Raw genomic sequence first — 15,112 nt, forward strand, 5'->3', positions numbered from 1 at the left:
TATTTAATATATGTTTTATCATTTTCATAAATAATAAATATTTATTAGCATATCTATACTTTGTCCAGGAAAACGATAATCTCGAACAAAACCACATGACTCGTAATAGAACCGAAACATCGGTTCTTTTTGATACGAATAAATACACGTTCAAAGTTATACAAGTTGTTATTTACGTACAATAATTACAAATCTGCGTTGAAAGGGTGAATGAGGGAAAAATAGTATAACATAAATAAAAATATATTAATCAACTACTAATTCGACTTTTGATACACCCTTTGATCAAAGACACAACGAACTGTTACGCATTTGCATGACGTAGGGTTTATGTACATACAGCGGCGCGACGGGAAATTGCTGGAACTGGTTTTCTCACCATCGAAGCTGCGATTTGAGCGAGGGAGATTCAAATGAAATCGCGTATTGTAATGCGTATTATTATGGTAGGAAATTCAACGCGAGGAAATCTAGGCGCAAACCGAGCATTTGTAGACCGTTACCGATACTTTGTATATACAATGTAGTTTTGACCGTTAGAGATAGGCTGTATGCTTGTGGCGCGCATATGTGTGTGTGTAAGAATCGATCGGTTGGCCATGTCGCCGGTTCTCGCTCGAAGGATCGGGAATATTCCATGGCACGCGCCGAGAACTTGGCAACCGGGGAAAGGAAGAAACAAACGCCGATCGGGACGCTGGATATATAAGACCGAGCCCGCGTGGCCGGGCTCTCTCTCAGTCTATACGAGCTATCGTGTTGCGCTAGAGAACGTTTTCAATCGCTACTTAGAGAATCTAAAGAACCATACTGAATAAAGTTGTTAAAGTATTTTTACGTAATTGAGTTGTTTGATCTCCGCGCGCCTCGCCGAGCAGAGCGGTTCAGCGCTCCACGGGCACCGTCCCACGACCCTATTTCCCTAACTCACCGGCAACGCGTTCGCGCAACATATATTTTTGGTGACAGCGGTGGGATCAGTTTAAAGTAAATTAGAATTACACTCGGACCTAAGACAAACTTTGCCGGCTCGCGAGTGCGCGCTTCAAAACTTTGAATTTTGGTGAACCGTTTTATTGAACTTCTATAATACAAAGTGAACATCAGAATCAGTGCATCCGCTCTCCCTTGGGTTTTCGCACGGTTTCCCTAAGGGCACGGGTAAATACCGGAGACGGGTGATTTCGGCGGCCGTGCAAGCCACCACCGTTATCACATGCACCCTGTTCACGTCGCGGTTGAGCTTCCGCCTTATTCAGCACGGAGAGACGAACGCCACCGAACGAGGTTCCTGTAAAGCAGAGAGACGAACATCGCCGACGACTGGAACACCTGGAGGACATCGCGGAACATCGCCGACGACTGGAACACCTGGAGGACATCACGGACCATCCCCCCGACACCTGGAGCACCTGGAGGACATCGCGGACCATCGCCGGTTTCCAGCATCTTCGTCCGGGACGCAGACCCCCAGCCCAGCAGATCGACGACGAGTGGAGGGCCCCGTTGCAGGAGAACCGATCAGCGACGTTCCGGAACATTTCCGTCGTAATTGCGAGCGCACTGTAAGTGTAGTACTACGTTAGTAATAATCACTGCGCAGACTAGTAGCTAGATTTGTTTGTACTAGTCTGATATATTCGCCTCAATTAGATTTAGTTAGTCGGTGAAAATGCCGCCGTTTTTAAAGAAATACGTGAGGGCTAAAAGGAGCCGTAAGCAGCGTCTGAGTGGTGGTAGTGGGACATTTATGGAAGAGTTACTAAAATCTCCCCACATAGACTCCCCTACTTCCGAAACCGTGGTACCGCGAACTAACGAACCAAGTTTAACCCCCGTGCAGCCAATAATTCACGGGTCCAACGCGACAGACAGTCCCTTAAACATAATTAACAGCACGTTCTCGTCACCCCCTATGTCGTGTGCCTCTCAAACTCTTTCCGTTAACTCGATCGCCACCCCTGTTCGATCTCCCGTCTCGACCCTGCCGCCGGAAATTCCGAGAACTCCGTCGCGTATGCCATATGATTTAGTCTCCGGCCTCATATCCTACTTTGATGGGAACCCGTCCCAAGTCGATCAATTCATCGGCCAGTGCAGATTGGCGGACTCGTTGGTTGGGATAGAGGAAAAACCGTACTTGCTCGCGTTAATTCAAAGTCGGATACAGCACTCAGTTTTCCGTGGCATTGTAGGCGATGATTCCCCCCCCCGGACGGTAGAAGCCTTGATAAGGTTAATTAAAGTCGCGTATCCCCGGAAATTCAGCCTTAATGACTTGGAAACCGAGTTACGGGTCGTGCAGCGGCATGATCGCGAAACGATTGAGGAATTCGGGTATCGGGTGCTCGGGATTGTGGACCGGGGGGTACAGACAGCACGCGAGAATTACGGTCCCGAGCATTTTGTCGGGATTAAAGCATTAATTATGGAAAACGCGGTTCGCGATTTTCTGAGGGGCCTTCGAAACGATATTGTTGCGGGGATCGTATCAAAGGACGATGAACGGGATCTAAGAACGATCATTAAACTAGCCTCCAGGATTGAAAACGTGGCCGGTTTCGCACGGACCCCGAGACCCGCGGACACTCCCCGGGATCATCGACCTCGGATATGTAGGACTGAAATACGGGAGCGAGCCTGCTTCCGTTGTGGAGAAGTGGGACATCTAGTCGCGGACTGTCGCGGCGCGATTAATAACCGATTCCATGGGCCCCAATCGAACACACAAAGACACCGACGATACTGGGGAACGGGGCGCGAGGAAAGTCAGGGCCATCGGTACGGTTCGAATCATGTGCCTAGGGATACGCGGCCCCCAGTCCCCTTACTCTCCATGAACCAAGGGCGGAATCTAGAACGAAACCCCTGGACCAACCCTTTAAACCCCAAGGGGTCTCCGTCAACGGGCGCAAGGCGGAGGGGCCCCTTGATTTCCCGCGCCGAGTCCACTGCATCTGCTATGAAGCAGGGTTGAGTCGTATCGCGCAATCGCCAATTGTCCCCTTGCTCCACAGCTATTTCCACCGCGGTTTCGCTAAATTCCTGGTCGACACCGGCTCCCAACTTAACCTAATTAAACAGGGCGAAGTAAATTCGGATATAATGGTTAATACTAGGGTAATTTATCATCTCACCGGCATAAGTTCAGGGACGGTTCACACGCGAGGCGAGGTCATCATACCCATCTGGGATATCCCGATACACTTCCAATTGGTAGACGTAGATTTCCCTATCTCCGAGGCAGGCATTTTAGGAGTACCGTTTCTGCAAAAACAACAGGCAACTCTCAGATTTAAAGAGGACTTTCCATGCATGATGCAATTCGAACAGGATCCGTTCGCCTCCGGTTTTTCATCGCATTATCTTCCCCCGCGAACCAAGGTCCTAATCTCGGCCCCTGCAAGGAATAGCAACGCGTCGGGTTATGTCAAACGGATTGAGGCCGGATCCGGTATTTTCATAGGCGAGGTGTTAGCCAGCCAACGAAACGGTTTCGTCAAGTTATACGCGATTAATACCACGTGCGATCACGTCACCGTAACGATTCCCCCTGTAAATTTGGAAGAATTCGATTCGAGACCCGCGGCATCTCGATCCTCCCGTACGGAAACCCCGACCGCAGGCAAATCCGAAGACCACGCCCGAAGGTTGAGCGAGCTCATTAAGGCACTCGACTTGAATCACCTTCACGAAATCGAAAGGACGAGTATATTAGAAATCATCAGTAAATTTCCATACCAATTCCATTTATTGGGCGATAAACTAAAGGCTGCTAATGTCCCCCACCATTCCATCCATACTGCAGACAAATTACCGATAAATACAAAACAGTACAGGTTTCCACCGGTTCATAAAAGTGAAATAGAAAACCAGATAAGTTCCTTGCTCGACAGTGAAATAATCCAGCCCTCAATGTCCCCATATAATTCCCCCTTGTGGGTCGTCCCTAAAAAGCCAGATCCCTCCGGAACGCCCCGATGGCGAATGGTCATCGATTACCGTAAACTGAATGAGAAAACCGTAGCGGATGCCTATCCTCTCCCTAACATTACCGAGATCTTAGATCAATTAGGAGGGGCTAAATATTTTAGTACCTTAGATTTGGCCTCCGGGTTTCATCAAATCCCCGTAGATCCGGCGTCCAAGTCCAAAACGGCTTTCTCCACCCCCCATGGCCACTTTGAATTCAATCGGATGCCTTTCGGCCTGAGGAACGCGCCAGCCACCTTTCAGCGAGTTATGGACCTCGCGTTATCCGGGTTGCAGGGAATCGAACTTTTCGTCTACATGGACGATATTGTTATTTACGCGGCTTCTCTTTCGGAACACGCACGTAAACTAAGGGCCCTTCTGGCTCGGCTGCAGAATGCTGGACTAACCCTTCAACCGACGAAATGTCGTTTCCTGCAAAAAGAAATTGCATACTTGGGTCATAAGATTACCAGTGAGGGAGTCAAGCCTGACCCAGATAAAATTCGAGCTGTAAAAAATTTCCCAGTACCCCGCACGCGGAAAAATATTAAACAATTTCTAGGACTGGTAGGTTACTATAGACGATTCATCCCCGATATGGCTAAAACCGCAAAACCATTAACGAAACTTTTAAAGAAGGATGTACCTTTTTACTGGACTCCGGAAGTTCAAAGCTCTTTCGAAATTCTAAGGGATGCCATTTGTGCGGAACCCTTGCTTCAATTTCCCGATTTTTCGCGACCATTTCTCGTCACTACGGACGCCTCCGATTTTGCGGTGGGTGGCATTCTAAGTCAAGGAACAGTAGGAACGGACCTCCCTGTAGCTTACGCATCTAGAACATTGAACGAGGCCGAAATTAATTATTCCACGATAGAAAAGGAGCTTCTGGCAGTTTTATTCGGAGTAGAGCATTTCAGACCTTATTTGTACGGCCGGCAATTCACCTTGGTCACGGACCATCGTCCCCTAGTGTGGCTGCACAGTGTTAAGGACCCCACTTCTAAAATAATGAGATGGCGAATAAGGCTAAACGAGTACGATTACAACATAATATACAAACCTGGTAGAGTCAATGCGAACGCAGACGCACTCTCGCGCAATCCCGTAGATGCCAACGCGAATCCCGATCCCACGGTACAATCGGGCGCAGATTCTAGTCCTTGTCCGAGGCGTCTGGGAAGGGTGCAAGTCTGCGCAGACAAAACACCAATCGTAGATTCCGAAACGGACAGGGCAGATGACGCGCAATCCGCGGAGAACGATAGATTCATTGCCTCTGTGTTCCTAGCGCGCAGGAAAACAGAGGGGAAAGTAAACGAGGTCACCGACGGCGTAGTAAAGATTTTCGATTCGGAAAAAGCATGCTCGGTAGTAGATGTCGCGAAAGAACTTCCTGAAGGAACACCCCAGTCGAGTACCCCAGAGTCTCCTCAACTCGGTCTTTCGTTGGCTAACGGGTGTATAATCCGAACCCCAGGAACCCGCTTCGGGGGCCGTGAGAGGGAATCTGTACTCGACGTGCAACCTGTGTCATCTCAGGGGAGAGGGGCGCCCCGTGTGAATGAGTATCCCATCCAGTCAGGTGGACTGGGTGGATGGTTGCAACTCGGTCAGGTGGACCGAGGTTTGCGTGAATCCTGGCGGGTGATGCCAGAAGGTGTGAATGAGTATCCCATCCGGTCAGGTGGACCGGATGGATGTTTGCAACTCGGTCAGGTGGACCGAGGTTTGCGTGAATCCTGGCGGGTGATGCCAGGTGGAAGTATGAATGGGGATGACCGGGACCGCACAGGGATATCCAGTGGTGTGGCCTCGATATTAAACCCGGGAGACCCTGTAGAGACCCTTTTAATTACACAGAATGTCCACGACGAAAATGGAATCGATGCCGGAAGGAGAATTTTAATCACCACCCCCGATATGGGTGAGTCGACGCGATCCTCCCCTACTGTATTCTATCTGAAGGGGCACCTTTTTGCACGGCGCGATAATCTTGTCCACTTCATCCCTCTCACCGGTACTGATATTTCCCATACTACCGAGGGACTTCTAAGCCGAATAGGTTTATCAATGGACCAGGTGCGGCATTATAAATTAAATGTTGGGAATGCCATGGCGTTCCCTCAGAACAGATATTCGGTTTTCTTTTTATTTTTCAAATCTTGTCCCCAAGATGACTTGAATTTTGATCATGTTCAAAACTCCTTGAAGTCTCTTAAAAATCTACTGGAATCTTTGCGGTCGGATACCTTCAGTATCTTGATAGACTCGGATAAATTCGACCCCTTCGCGCGGAATCGTATATTAAACTTACTTAGAGAAATCTTCAACGACCCACAATATAGCATTACCATCTGCAGTAGGGAGGCTATAATCCCGCCAAGGTCGGACCGGTCACAGATTATTAAAGAGCACCATGAATCGGTAGTCGGAGGTCACCGTGGCTCCTTTAAACTTCATCAACTTATCCAGGAACGGTTTTACTGGCCCGGTATGGCAAAGGAAATCGTAGAGTTCGTTCGTTCGTGCCCCACCTGTCAAAGGAACAAGAATTATACTAAGCAAACAAAACAGCCGATGCGAATTACCGACACCCCTAAACGCGCATTTGAAAAGGTGCAAATGGATATAGTCGGGCCCCTACCCGTAACTAAAAGAGGTAATCAGTACCTACTTACCCTGCAAGATAATCTCACAAAGTATTCGGATGCAATTCCGCTACGTAGCATAGATACCGTAAGCGTTGCTCACGCTCTTGCTGAACAATTCATCAGTAGGTTTGGATGTCCGGGAGCTATTCACACCGACCAAGGCAGGAATTTTATTAGTCAGGTCATGAAGAACTTCTGTAAAATTTTTAAAATCCAGAGAATAACCTCTACCGCTTTTCACCCACAATCATTGGGCTCCCTTGAAAGAGCTCACCGTGTCTTCATTAATTACCTTAGACATTACTGCACAAAGACCGACTGGGATGAGTGGATAAGATTTTGCATTTTTTCATACAATACCTCTGTGCATGAGGCTACTGGCTTCACCCCCCATGAACTGATTTTTGGGCAAAAGGGCCAATATTCCCTCAAAATTCTCCACGGGTTCAGCACCCAGAACATTCGCGCAACATCTAGATGAACTTTTTGTAAAAATCACCACTACTCAGACAACTGCTGCACAGAATCTAGAAAAGGCGAAACAGAAAAGTAAAAATTATTATGATCAAACACTTAGACCTTGTAAATTTGATTTAAACGATATGGTATACTTGCTTAAGGAGCCCAGAACCTCCAAATTCGATTGTACTTGGTTAGGCCCCTATAAGATAAACCGGTTATTTAGTGATTTAACTGCCGAGATAGAGTTAACGGAAAATAGATTTAAGATAGTGCATACCAATAAATTAAAACTAGCGCATATAAGACCGGACTCTCCCTCCGCGGGAGATTAAATAAAGTAAATAACCTGTAATATTCGATGTAGTTACTCAATGTAATGTTTTGCGGATTCGGGACTACGCTCTAATTTATGTTCTCCGTATATAATGTATATCCCAACTGACTCTGTATAGCTTACTGCAAATCACCGCACCGACTTTTGTTAACTGTCTAGTTTAATACATGTCGATACCGGAATATATTAACTATTTCCCTGCGGATATTAAGTAATCTCGAAATCATAAAGCGCGTGATAAGTATGAGTATATTGTACGTGGTAAATATTGTTAACCGACACCGACCTGGCTCAGGGTAATAATAATAAATGCTGACTTTTACTTAAAAGCTGTTTTATGAAAACACCTTTTTGAATAAGGGGGAAGGTGTTACGCATTTGCATGACGTAGGGTTTATGTACATACAGCGGCGCGACGGGAAATTGCTGGAACTGGTTTTCTCACCATCGAAGCTGCGATTTGAGCGAGGGAGATTCAAATGAAATCGCGTATTGTAATGCGTATTATTATGGTAGGAAATTCAACGCGAGGAAATCTAGGCGCAAACCGAGCATTTGTAGACCGTTACCGATACTTTGTATATACAATGTAGTTTTGACCGTTAGAGATAGGCTGTATGCTTGTGGCGCGCATATGTGTGTGTGTAAGAATCGATCGGTTGGCCATGTCGCCGGTTCTCGCTCGAAGGATCGGGAATATTCCATGGCACGCGCCGAGAACTTGGCAACCGGGGAAAGGAAGAAACAAACGCCGATCGGGACGCTGGATATATAAGACCGAGCCCGCGTGGCCGGGCTCTCTCTCAGTCTATACGAGCTATCGTGTTGCGCTAGAGAACGTTTTCAATCGCTACTTAGAGAATCTAAAGAACCATACTGAATAAAGTTGTTAAAGTATTTTTACGTAATTGAGTTGTTTGATCTCCGCGCGCCTCGCCGAGCAGAGCGGTTCAGCGCTCCACGGGCACCGTCCCACGACCCTATTTCCCTAACTCACCGGCAACGCGTTCGCGCAACAGAACCAATAAGATTCTGTCGCGATCGTGTGGTTTTGTTTAATCAAGTTAAACTCTTATGACAGAATTAAAGCATTAATGATCAAACTTAACTTCAAACAGAAAAGAAATAGTTTTAAAGTTAAAAATTTACTGTCATTCGGTCCCTGTTGATAACTCTCAGTAATCATTTTGCACATCTACATTGTGCTAGATGAGTTGGTAGACTTAAAGCTGGTAACATTCTCTTCAAAATGTTCACAGCTATCAAAATCACGTAGAAGTTATGTCGTCACTGAGGACCAATAAGATTCCAATTACATAGTGATCTATCATTTACGTCCTTTCAGTTCAACGAACAGTAGAACTGTCTTAAATTCATATCGATGTGAAAGAATTTCGACACGAAGGTCATCTATGGTTTAGAACTAGGTGCTAGGGTGAACTTGCGAGAATTGAGTACTTTTCGTAGCCCTCTGGTGATGAATTCGAAATGTATGGTCGCACGATCGGTATTGACGGTGTGTTATCTTATCCTACAATTCTAACAGCGTTGAACATTATCAAGCACAAGTGTTTCAACGTAGCCGTGTAAAATCTGGTGATAGAAGTGGGTCAAAGTAAAATTTTAAAATGACTACTATGGATTGGAACGAAATTAAGAGATTGGCGGCTGATTTTCAGAAAGCACAACTAAGTTCTACTTTACAGAAGTACGGATCTTTTTCATAAAATATGTATATCTATATATACATTTTCGACAAATTTCTTCGGTGACATTTGCATCGAACGAAATTTAAATAGCTATAAAGTAAAAGTACGATTTTTATGAAACAAAGTAAATTCAAATTTATTAATACCTGTAACGATTCAATTAAGATATGCGCGTGTTATGACAGTTCGCTTTAATACGTGACATTTCGAACCTAACATATTTTGTTGCAATATTTATTTTGTGTTTTACCATATAGATTATCGGAACGAAATTGTGTGGAAATAGTAACAAAATTAATAGAAAATAAACTTCTAGATGTATTATTTACCAATGACGGTAAAGAATATGTTACACCACAGCATGTTGCAAAGGAGATCAAAGATGAACTGTACATTCATGGTGGGAGAATCAGTTTAGTTGATTTGGCACAGATTCTTAACATTAATCTGTCTCAAATATCTAAAGTAGCCAATGAAATAGAAAAGAACAATAAAGGATTTAAGATAATCCTTGGACAACTTATCGATAAAACTTACATGACTAAAATTGCCGAAGAGATCAATGATAAATTGTCACAACACGGCAGTATCAATGTGTCAGAGTTAATAATACATTACGATTTGCCAGCTAATTTCTTGCAATCGCTTATAGAGAAGGAATTAGGAAAGACAATACATGGTAAACAAGATACACAAGATTCTAGAGTCTTTTATACAGAAAATTTTATAGCTAGAAATAAAGCTAAACTAAGAGGAGCCTTGTGTGCCATCACAAAACCTACACCATTATCAGTTATTTTAGAACAATGTTGTATTTCGGAAGGAATATTTTTCTGTGAGTAAATAATTTTAATTAATTGCATGCTTCGACCGTAAAGACTGTACAGCTTTCAGTGTTTAATAATATGTGTTTACATTTTACAGCAATTGTAGATGACTTACAAAAATTAAAACAAATTCCTGGTGTTGTGGCAGGAAAACAAGGAACCTACAGTCTTTATATACCAACTATATATACTAAAAGCTTAAATGAATGGGTAGAAAATTTTTATAAACAAAATGGTTATCTAGGTTTGTGTTGTATTTTACCATAGAATGATGCTAGTTCTGCATCAACAGAATTTGAATTGTAATATTATATTTATCTGATTTTCTGTTTTTGTTACTAGAATACGATGCACTCGCGCGACTTGGAATATCAGATCCACCAAACTTTGTGAAACGTCATTTTCCAAATGAAGATATAATCTTCTTAGCCTCTGTCGCTGTTGGTACAACAATTAGTGAACAAGTAGATGCAAACATTGAAGAAGCTATTGAAAGTGGATCTTTTATTGATATAAGCCCTTTTCTACCATCTGTATTCACAGAGCAAGATATGGAAATGCTTCTTAGAGCGGTAGAAAAGAAATTAAACAATAATACACACATATTTACAAAAACTGTGGTGATGTCCGACGCGTTCTTACAATCTTTGCACAAATCGTTTGAGACAGTGGCAGAAACAAAAGCTAGAGAAGCAGTGGCTAGCGGTCAATGGTTTCAGACTATAGCAGAACACAGAATAAAATCTAAGTCAGCCAACTCGGTAATTGAAACTAGAGGAGGTAAAAAAGAAGAACGCAGAAAAAAGGCAGCAAGCGGTAAAGCAGGTGGTGGTAGTCAAGGTAGAGAAACAAAAACAAAATCTACTAAAAGGAAGTACTTACAAGGGAAAGGTCGCGAAAGCGATTCGGATAACGAGAATTCAAAAGTTGCATCGGGAAAAACTGAGCTTCAATTAGTGCCTCTAGAAGTCATAAAGAACGAGATTGCAAAAGACGACAATTTAGCAGTGATCGATGATTTAGTAGAGGAACTGGCATTATATTTGCAACCACAATTAAACAATCACGCGCTGTCTATCGCAGATAAGTTAGCACAGAATGATAAAACTACGAATTTGAGCGAAATTGAAGAGCGTCTTAATGTTTTTATAACAAATATTAAAATATTCGACAAAGGCATTAAACAAATAGGTAAAGCGGATCAACCTGCTTTGACAAAATATTTATTAAAATCCCTTGGTACCGAGTTTGTGACAGAATTGTTTAAGTTAGCTGCACAACAAAATATGCTTCAAGCTCCCAACAATATTACTACAGAAACAAGGCAAAAGATGTTACTTAATTTGCCAGCAGATGTTAAAGAGCCTCTAAGTAACATACATAAATCTGTTGCTGAAACATCTATTGATGATTTCTTAAATTTTGCAGAGGCAGCAATGGCAGCTTGTTGTCTAACATTAAAAAAATACGATAAAAAGAAAGAAAGACCATTCATTTCAGGGCACAAACAAGCTTTATTGGAAGAGCTTAATTCTACACAAGATCCTGCACTAGCATTGCATTTAGCCACAAGTATATTATTTATTGCAACAACACAAAATGCTCTATATATGTCTGGAAGACATGTATCTACCATTCTTTCATTTCTTCAAACACATTTACAACCTTCAACAATGGCAACACTGACTAAATACCACGGTATGATAATACGATATTTAACACTATAATTGAGAGTGTTGGATTGTTCGATAATTAATTTTAATGTAAATATTATTTATTTTACAGATATGGTATTGAAAAACTTAACTGCTACAGATGAAGCTACAAAGCTTGAGATTAACAAGGAACTGGAAACTGAATTGGTAGAAATTAAAAATATTGCAAATAATATTAAATAACATTTAAAAACTGATAAACCACGAGAATGAATACATATAATTGTACATAAATATAAATAGTATTCATTGTATAAAATTATACTTAAGTGATTTATATTATATTTTGCAATAAATCACATTGAGAAATGGGAATATTTTATACTCGATAAATTTGAACACTAAATAAAAAAAAACTGTATACAAATAAATAAATAACCAATTAAGTGAAAGCAACCTCACAAACTTACAAAAAATGGAATGTTATTATTTTGAGCCTGAATCACGTTAGTCACGATGATAAAGTTTTAATCGATTTATTAACAATAAAAATAATAGGAGTCAACAAGTTACATGATTCACCTGGTATATCTACATATGTACAAGTTTCCATACACGCAATTATTTATCAGTAACATTAATTAATACAAAATAGTATTTACTGGTTTTTTTTTTAAAATGCTCATCATACATACAACGTTTCTTACTAATCATATGTCTTGTACATAATTTGTGAGTTGTTTTGCACTATAAAGTAGCTAAAATTCTTGTAAATCCAACACATCCTGCCACAACAGTCTGCCCAATACCCCAGAATAACGCATATAATGGTGGCAGTGGATAACGTGATGCTCTATATACAAAAGCAACTGCAGCAGAGCTAAGAACTCCCGATGTTAGTGGTAATAATACACCCATTATTATAATGAGCAATGGGAAGAATCTTTAAATTAAAAATTACTCTGTTATTTTATGCTCTATGGAGTCATATGTGAAAGTGAATTTTCTTAATTTAGTATCAGTTTATCATTTGAGTAAATTAAATTTAATTTTTCTTTGGAATAACTATGGCATACATTCTACATACTTTCCATATTTATGTTGCCGTAATGTAGCAAAACAGATTGCACCAGCTATGGTATGAACAAAAATGGAAGAAAATAGGGCCCATAAAAATATTTGATACCACATTTCTGTAACAGTTATATCAAAGGGAGTTTATGTTCCTCGCTGTGACGATTATTTTTATAGAAATTTACATACCAGCGAACGAAGTGAGAGGTGTATAAAATACATTGCCTGTATTTCTAAAATTAACCGGTGGCCGCAAAATAGAAATGTCTGTTTGCAATTCCATAATAAATATCTCAGAACTACTTTAACCTATTACTTCTACATTAATATTTTTGTGCACATCCATGCGACACTAAGGAAACTTATCAAGTTATTTCAATATTATCTATTGAATATAATCGTGTCTATAAATACGTGAAATTTCGTAGAAGATAAAATTTTGTGCACAGTGGCAATGATGGAGAAGATCTAGAACAAGAAACGAAATAATGTATATCGATGGAATCAATTTTTCCAGTAATATAAAATATTAAAAGCAACACGCGAGAGACAATTTAACGTTGGTTTATATCTTTAAATGCATTAACAATAAACAGTTCATTATTAAATGTGTAAACACGACAGAAATTTTAACTTACATTTTCATCTTAAATTTTTGATGTCACAGCAATTTACAAATATCCATATCGATCGGTATCCCTTAAACATTTAATAGGAAACTCTACGCGTATATAACATTCTCTAACCATACTTAAATATTTTTTTTAAATCGAAAACATAACAGTTTGAACTAGTCACTTCTTAGAAAGTCAAATTAACACAGAACACATGATTTGCCCGTACGATCCATAGTGATTTGTATTGTTACAGGTGTGTAAAAAGCTTTAAAAGTGTTTCGACTTTTGAATGGCATAAAGCGAATCGTCCGTTTCGTCGATGATCGAATTGCATGCATTTATCGTTCGCAGAAATTTACGCGACTAAATATGAAAGTGAATTTCTTTAACGGAGATTCGTTTACAGATGAAAATAAAATATTGAGACCGCGTTAAATGGAATAAACAAATTTTTAAGCCTTGTACACACAGCATTGTATTATCTGATCGCGAATACTTTTGTTACGCATTTGCATGACGTAGGGTTTATGTACATACACCGGCGCGACGGGAAATTGCTGGAACTGGTTTTCTCACCATCGAAGCTGCGATTTGAGCGAGGGAGATTCAAACGAACTCGCGTATTGTAATGCGTATTATTATTGTAGGAAACTCAACGCGAGGAAATCTAGGCGCAAACCGAGCATTTGTAGACCGTTACCGATACTTTGTATATACAATGTAGTTTTGACCGATAGAGATAGGCTGTATGCTTGTGGCGCGCATATGTGTGTGTGTAAGAATCGATCGGTTGGCCATGTCGCCGGTTCTCGCTCGAAGGATCGGGAATATTCCATGGCACGCGCCGAGAACTTGGCAACCGGGGAAAGGAAGAAACAAACGCCGATCGGGACGCTGGATATATAAGACCGAGCCCGCGTGGCCGGGCTCTCTCTCTCTCAGTCTATACGAGCTATCGTGTTGCGCTAGAGAACGTTTTCAATCGCTACTTAGAGAATCTAAAGAACCATACTGAATAAAGTTGTTAAAGTATTTTTAAAGTATTGAGTTGTTTGATTTCCGCGCGCCTCGCCGAGCAGAGCGGTTCAGCGCTCCACGGGCACCGTCCCACGACCTTAATTCCCTAACTCACCAACCACGCGTTCCGCAACATATATTTTTGGTGACAGCGGTGGGATCAGTTTAAAGTAAATTAGAATTACACTCGGACCTAAGACAAACTTTGCCGGCTCGCGAGTGCGCGCTTCAAAACTTTGAATTTTGGTGAACCGTTTTATTGAACTTCTATAATACAAAGTGAACATCAGAATCAGTGCATCCGCTCTCCCTTGGGTTTTCGCACGGTTTCCCTAAGGGCACGGGTAAATACCGGAGACGGGTGATTTCGGCGGCCGTGCAAGCCACCACCGTTATCACATGCACCCTGTTCACGTCGCGGTTGAGCTTCCGCCTTACTCAGCACGGAGAGACGAACGCCACCGAACGAGGTTCCTGTAAAGCAGAGAGACGAACATCGCCGACGACTGGAACGCCTGGAGGACATCACGGATCATCGCCGACGACTGGAACACCTGGAGGACATCACGGACCATCCCCTGACGCCTGGAGCACCTGGAGGACATCGCGGACCATCGCCGGTTTCCAGCATCTTCGTCCGGGACGCAGACCGCCAGCCCAGCAGATCGACGACGAGTGGAGGGCCCCGTTGCAGGAGAACCGATCAGCGACGTTCCTGAGCGTTTCCGTCGTAATTGCGAGCGCACTGTAAGTGTAGTACTACGTTAGTAATAATCACTGCGCAGACT

The 15,112-nt window shown here is 42.3% G+C and overlaps 4 protein-coding genes across 8 annotated transcripts in view; 1 reads left to right on the forward strand and 3 right to left on the reverse strand.

The window, feature by feature from the left end:
- Positions 1–15,112, reverse strand: part of Kar (monocarboxylate transporter 10-like protein kar) — a 56,032-nt gene that overhangs the window by 22,911 nt on the left and 18,009 nt on the right. Inside the window, exon 1 of one of the 5 annotated variants that reach the window (XR_013080592.1) lies at positions 181–259. The exons of 1 other annotated variant lie outside the window; for it this stretch is intronic. The gene's annotated coding sequence lies outside the window, so the exon portion shown is untranslated. Of the gene's footprint in view, positions 1–180; positions 260–13,328; positions 13,454–15,112 lie in introns of those variants that run through there. 3 more of the 5 variants (XM_076776389.1, XM_076776387.1, XM_076776396.1) reach the window with 3 other exon arrangements.
- Positions 357–5,168, reverse strand: LOC143347348 (uncharacterized). The gene is made up of 7 exons (XM_076776407.1): positions 5,039–5,168; positions 4,898–4,978; positions 4,622–4,810; positions 4,098–4,407; positions 3,138–3,267; positions 2,879–3,072; positions 357–1,563 (listed from the first exon to the last, which is right to left on the reverse strand). The coding sequence occupies exons 5-7, from the start codon at positions 3,141–3,143 to the stop codon at positions 1,110–1,112; spliced, it is 654 nt and encodes a 217-aa protein (XP_076632522.1). The 5' UTR covers positions 3,144–3,267; positions 4,098–4,407; positions 4,622–4,810; positions 4,898–4,978; positions 5,039–5,168; the 3' UTR covers positions 357–1,109.
- Ufl1 (UFM1 specific ligase 1) lies at positions 8,981–11,991 on the forward strand. The gene is made up of 5 exons (XM_076776386.1): positions 8,981–9,133; positions 9,392–9,969; positions 10,059–10,205; positions 10,304–11,659; positions 11,747–11,991. Exons 1-5 carry the CDS (start codon positions 9,054–9,056, stop codon positions 11,857–11,859), a joined length of 2,274 nt encoding a protein of 757 aa, XP_076632501.1. The 5' UTR covers positions 8,981–9,053; the 3' UTR covers positions 11,860–11,991.
- On the reverse strand, positions 12,038–13,469 carry LOC143347350 (transmembrane protein 170A). The gene is made up of 4 exons (XM_076776409.1): positions 13,329–13,469; positions 12,880–13,158; positions 12,704–12,809; positions 12,038–12,559 (listed from the first exon to the last, which is right to left on the reverse strand). Exons 2-4 carry the CDS (start codon positions 12,971–12,973, stop codon positions 12,364–12,366), a joined length of 396 nt encoding a protein of 131 aa, XP_076632524.1. The 5' UTR covers positions 12,974–13,158; positions 13,329–13,469; the 3' UTR covers positions 12,038–12,363.

Source organism: Colletes latitarsis, chromosome 11, assembly GCF_051014445.1.
Source record: "Colletes latitarsis isolate SP2378_abdomen chromosome 11, iyColLati1, whole genome shotgun sequence".
NCBI lineage: Eukaryota > Metazoa > Arthropoda > Insecta > Hymenoptera > Colletidae > Colletes > Colletes latitarsis.

What these genes read in the sequence shown, in the direction of transcription:
- Ufl1 (XM_076776386.1), top strand. Translation starts at nt 9,054, where the DNA reads ATGACTACTATGGATTGGAACGAAATTAAGAGATTGGCGGCTGATTTT. An exon ending in TAAACAAAATGGTTATCTAG is followed by an intron (nt 10,206 to 10,303) that starts GTTTGTGTTGTA and finishes TTTTGTTACTAG; the next exon opens with AATACGATGCACTCGCGCGA. An exon ending in AACACTGACTAAATACCACG is followed by an intron (nt 11,660 to 11,746) that starts GTATGATAATAC and finishes TTTATTTTACAG; the next exon opens with ATATGGTATTGAAAAACTTA.
- LOC143347350 (XM_076776409.1), bottom strand. Translation starts at nt 12,973, where the DNA reads ATGGAATTGCAAACAGACATTTCTATTTTGCGGCCACCGGTTAATTTT. An exon ending in ACCTCTCACTTCGTTCGCTG is followed by an intron (nt 12,810 to 12,879) that starts GTATGTAAATTT and finishes TAACTGTTACAG; the next exon opens with AAATGTGGTATCAAATATTT. An exon ending in CGGCAACATAAATATGGAAA is followed by an intron (nt 12,560 to 12,703) that starts GTATGTAGAATG and finishes TTTAATTTAAAG; the next exon opens with ATTCTTCCCATTGCTCATTA.
- LOC143347348 (XM_076776407.1), bottom strand. An exon ending in GACCCCTTGGGGTTTAAAGG is followed by an intron (nt 1,564 to 2,878) that starts GTTGGTCCAGGG and finishes CTACACTTACAG; the next exon opens with TGCGCTCGCAATTACGACGG.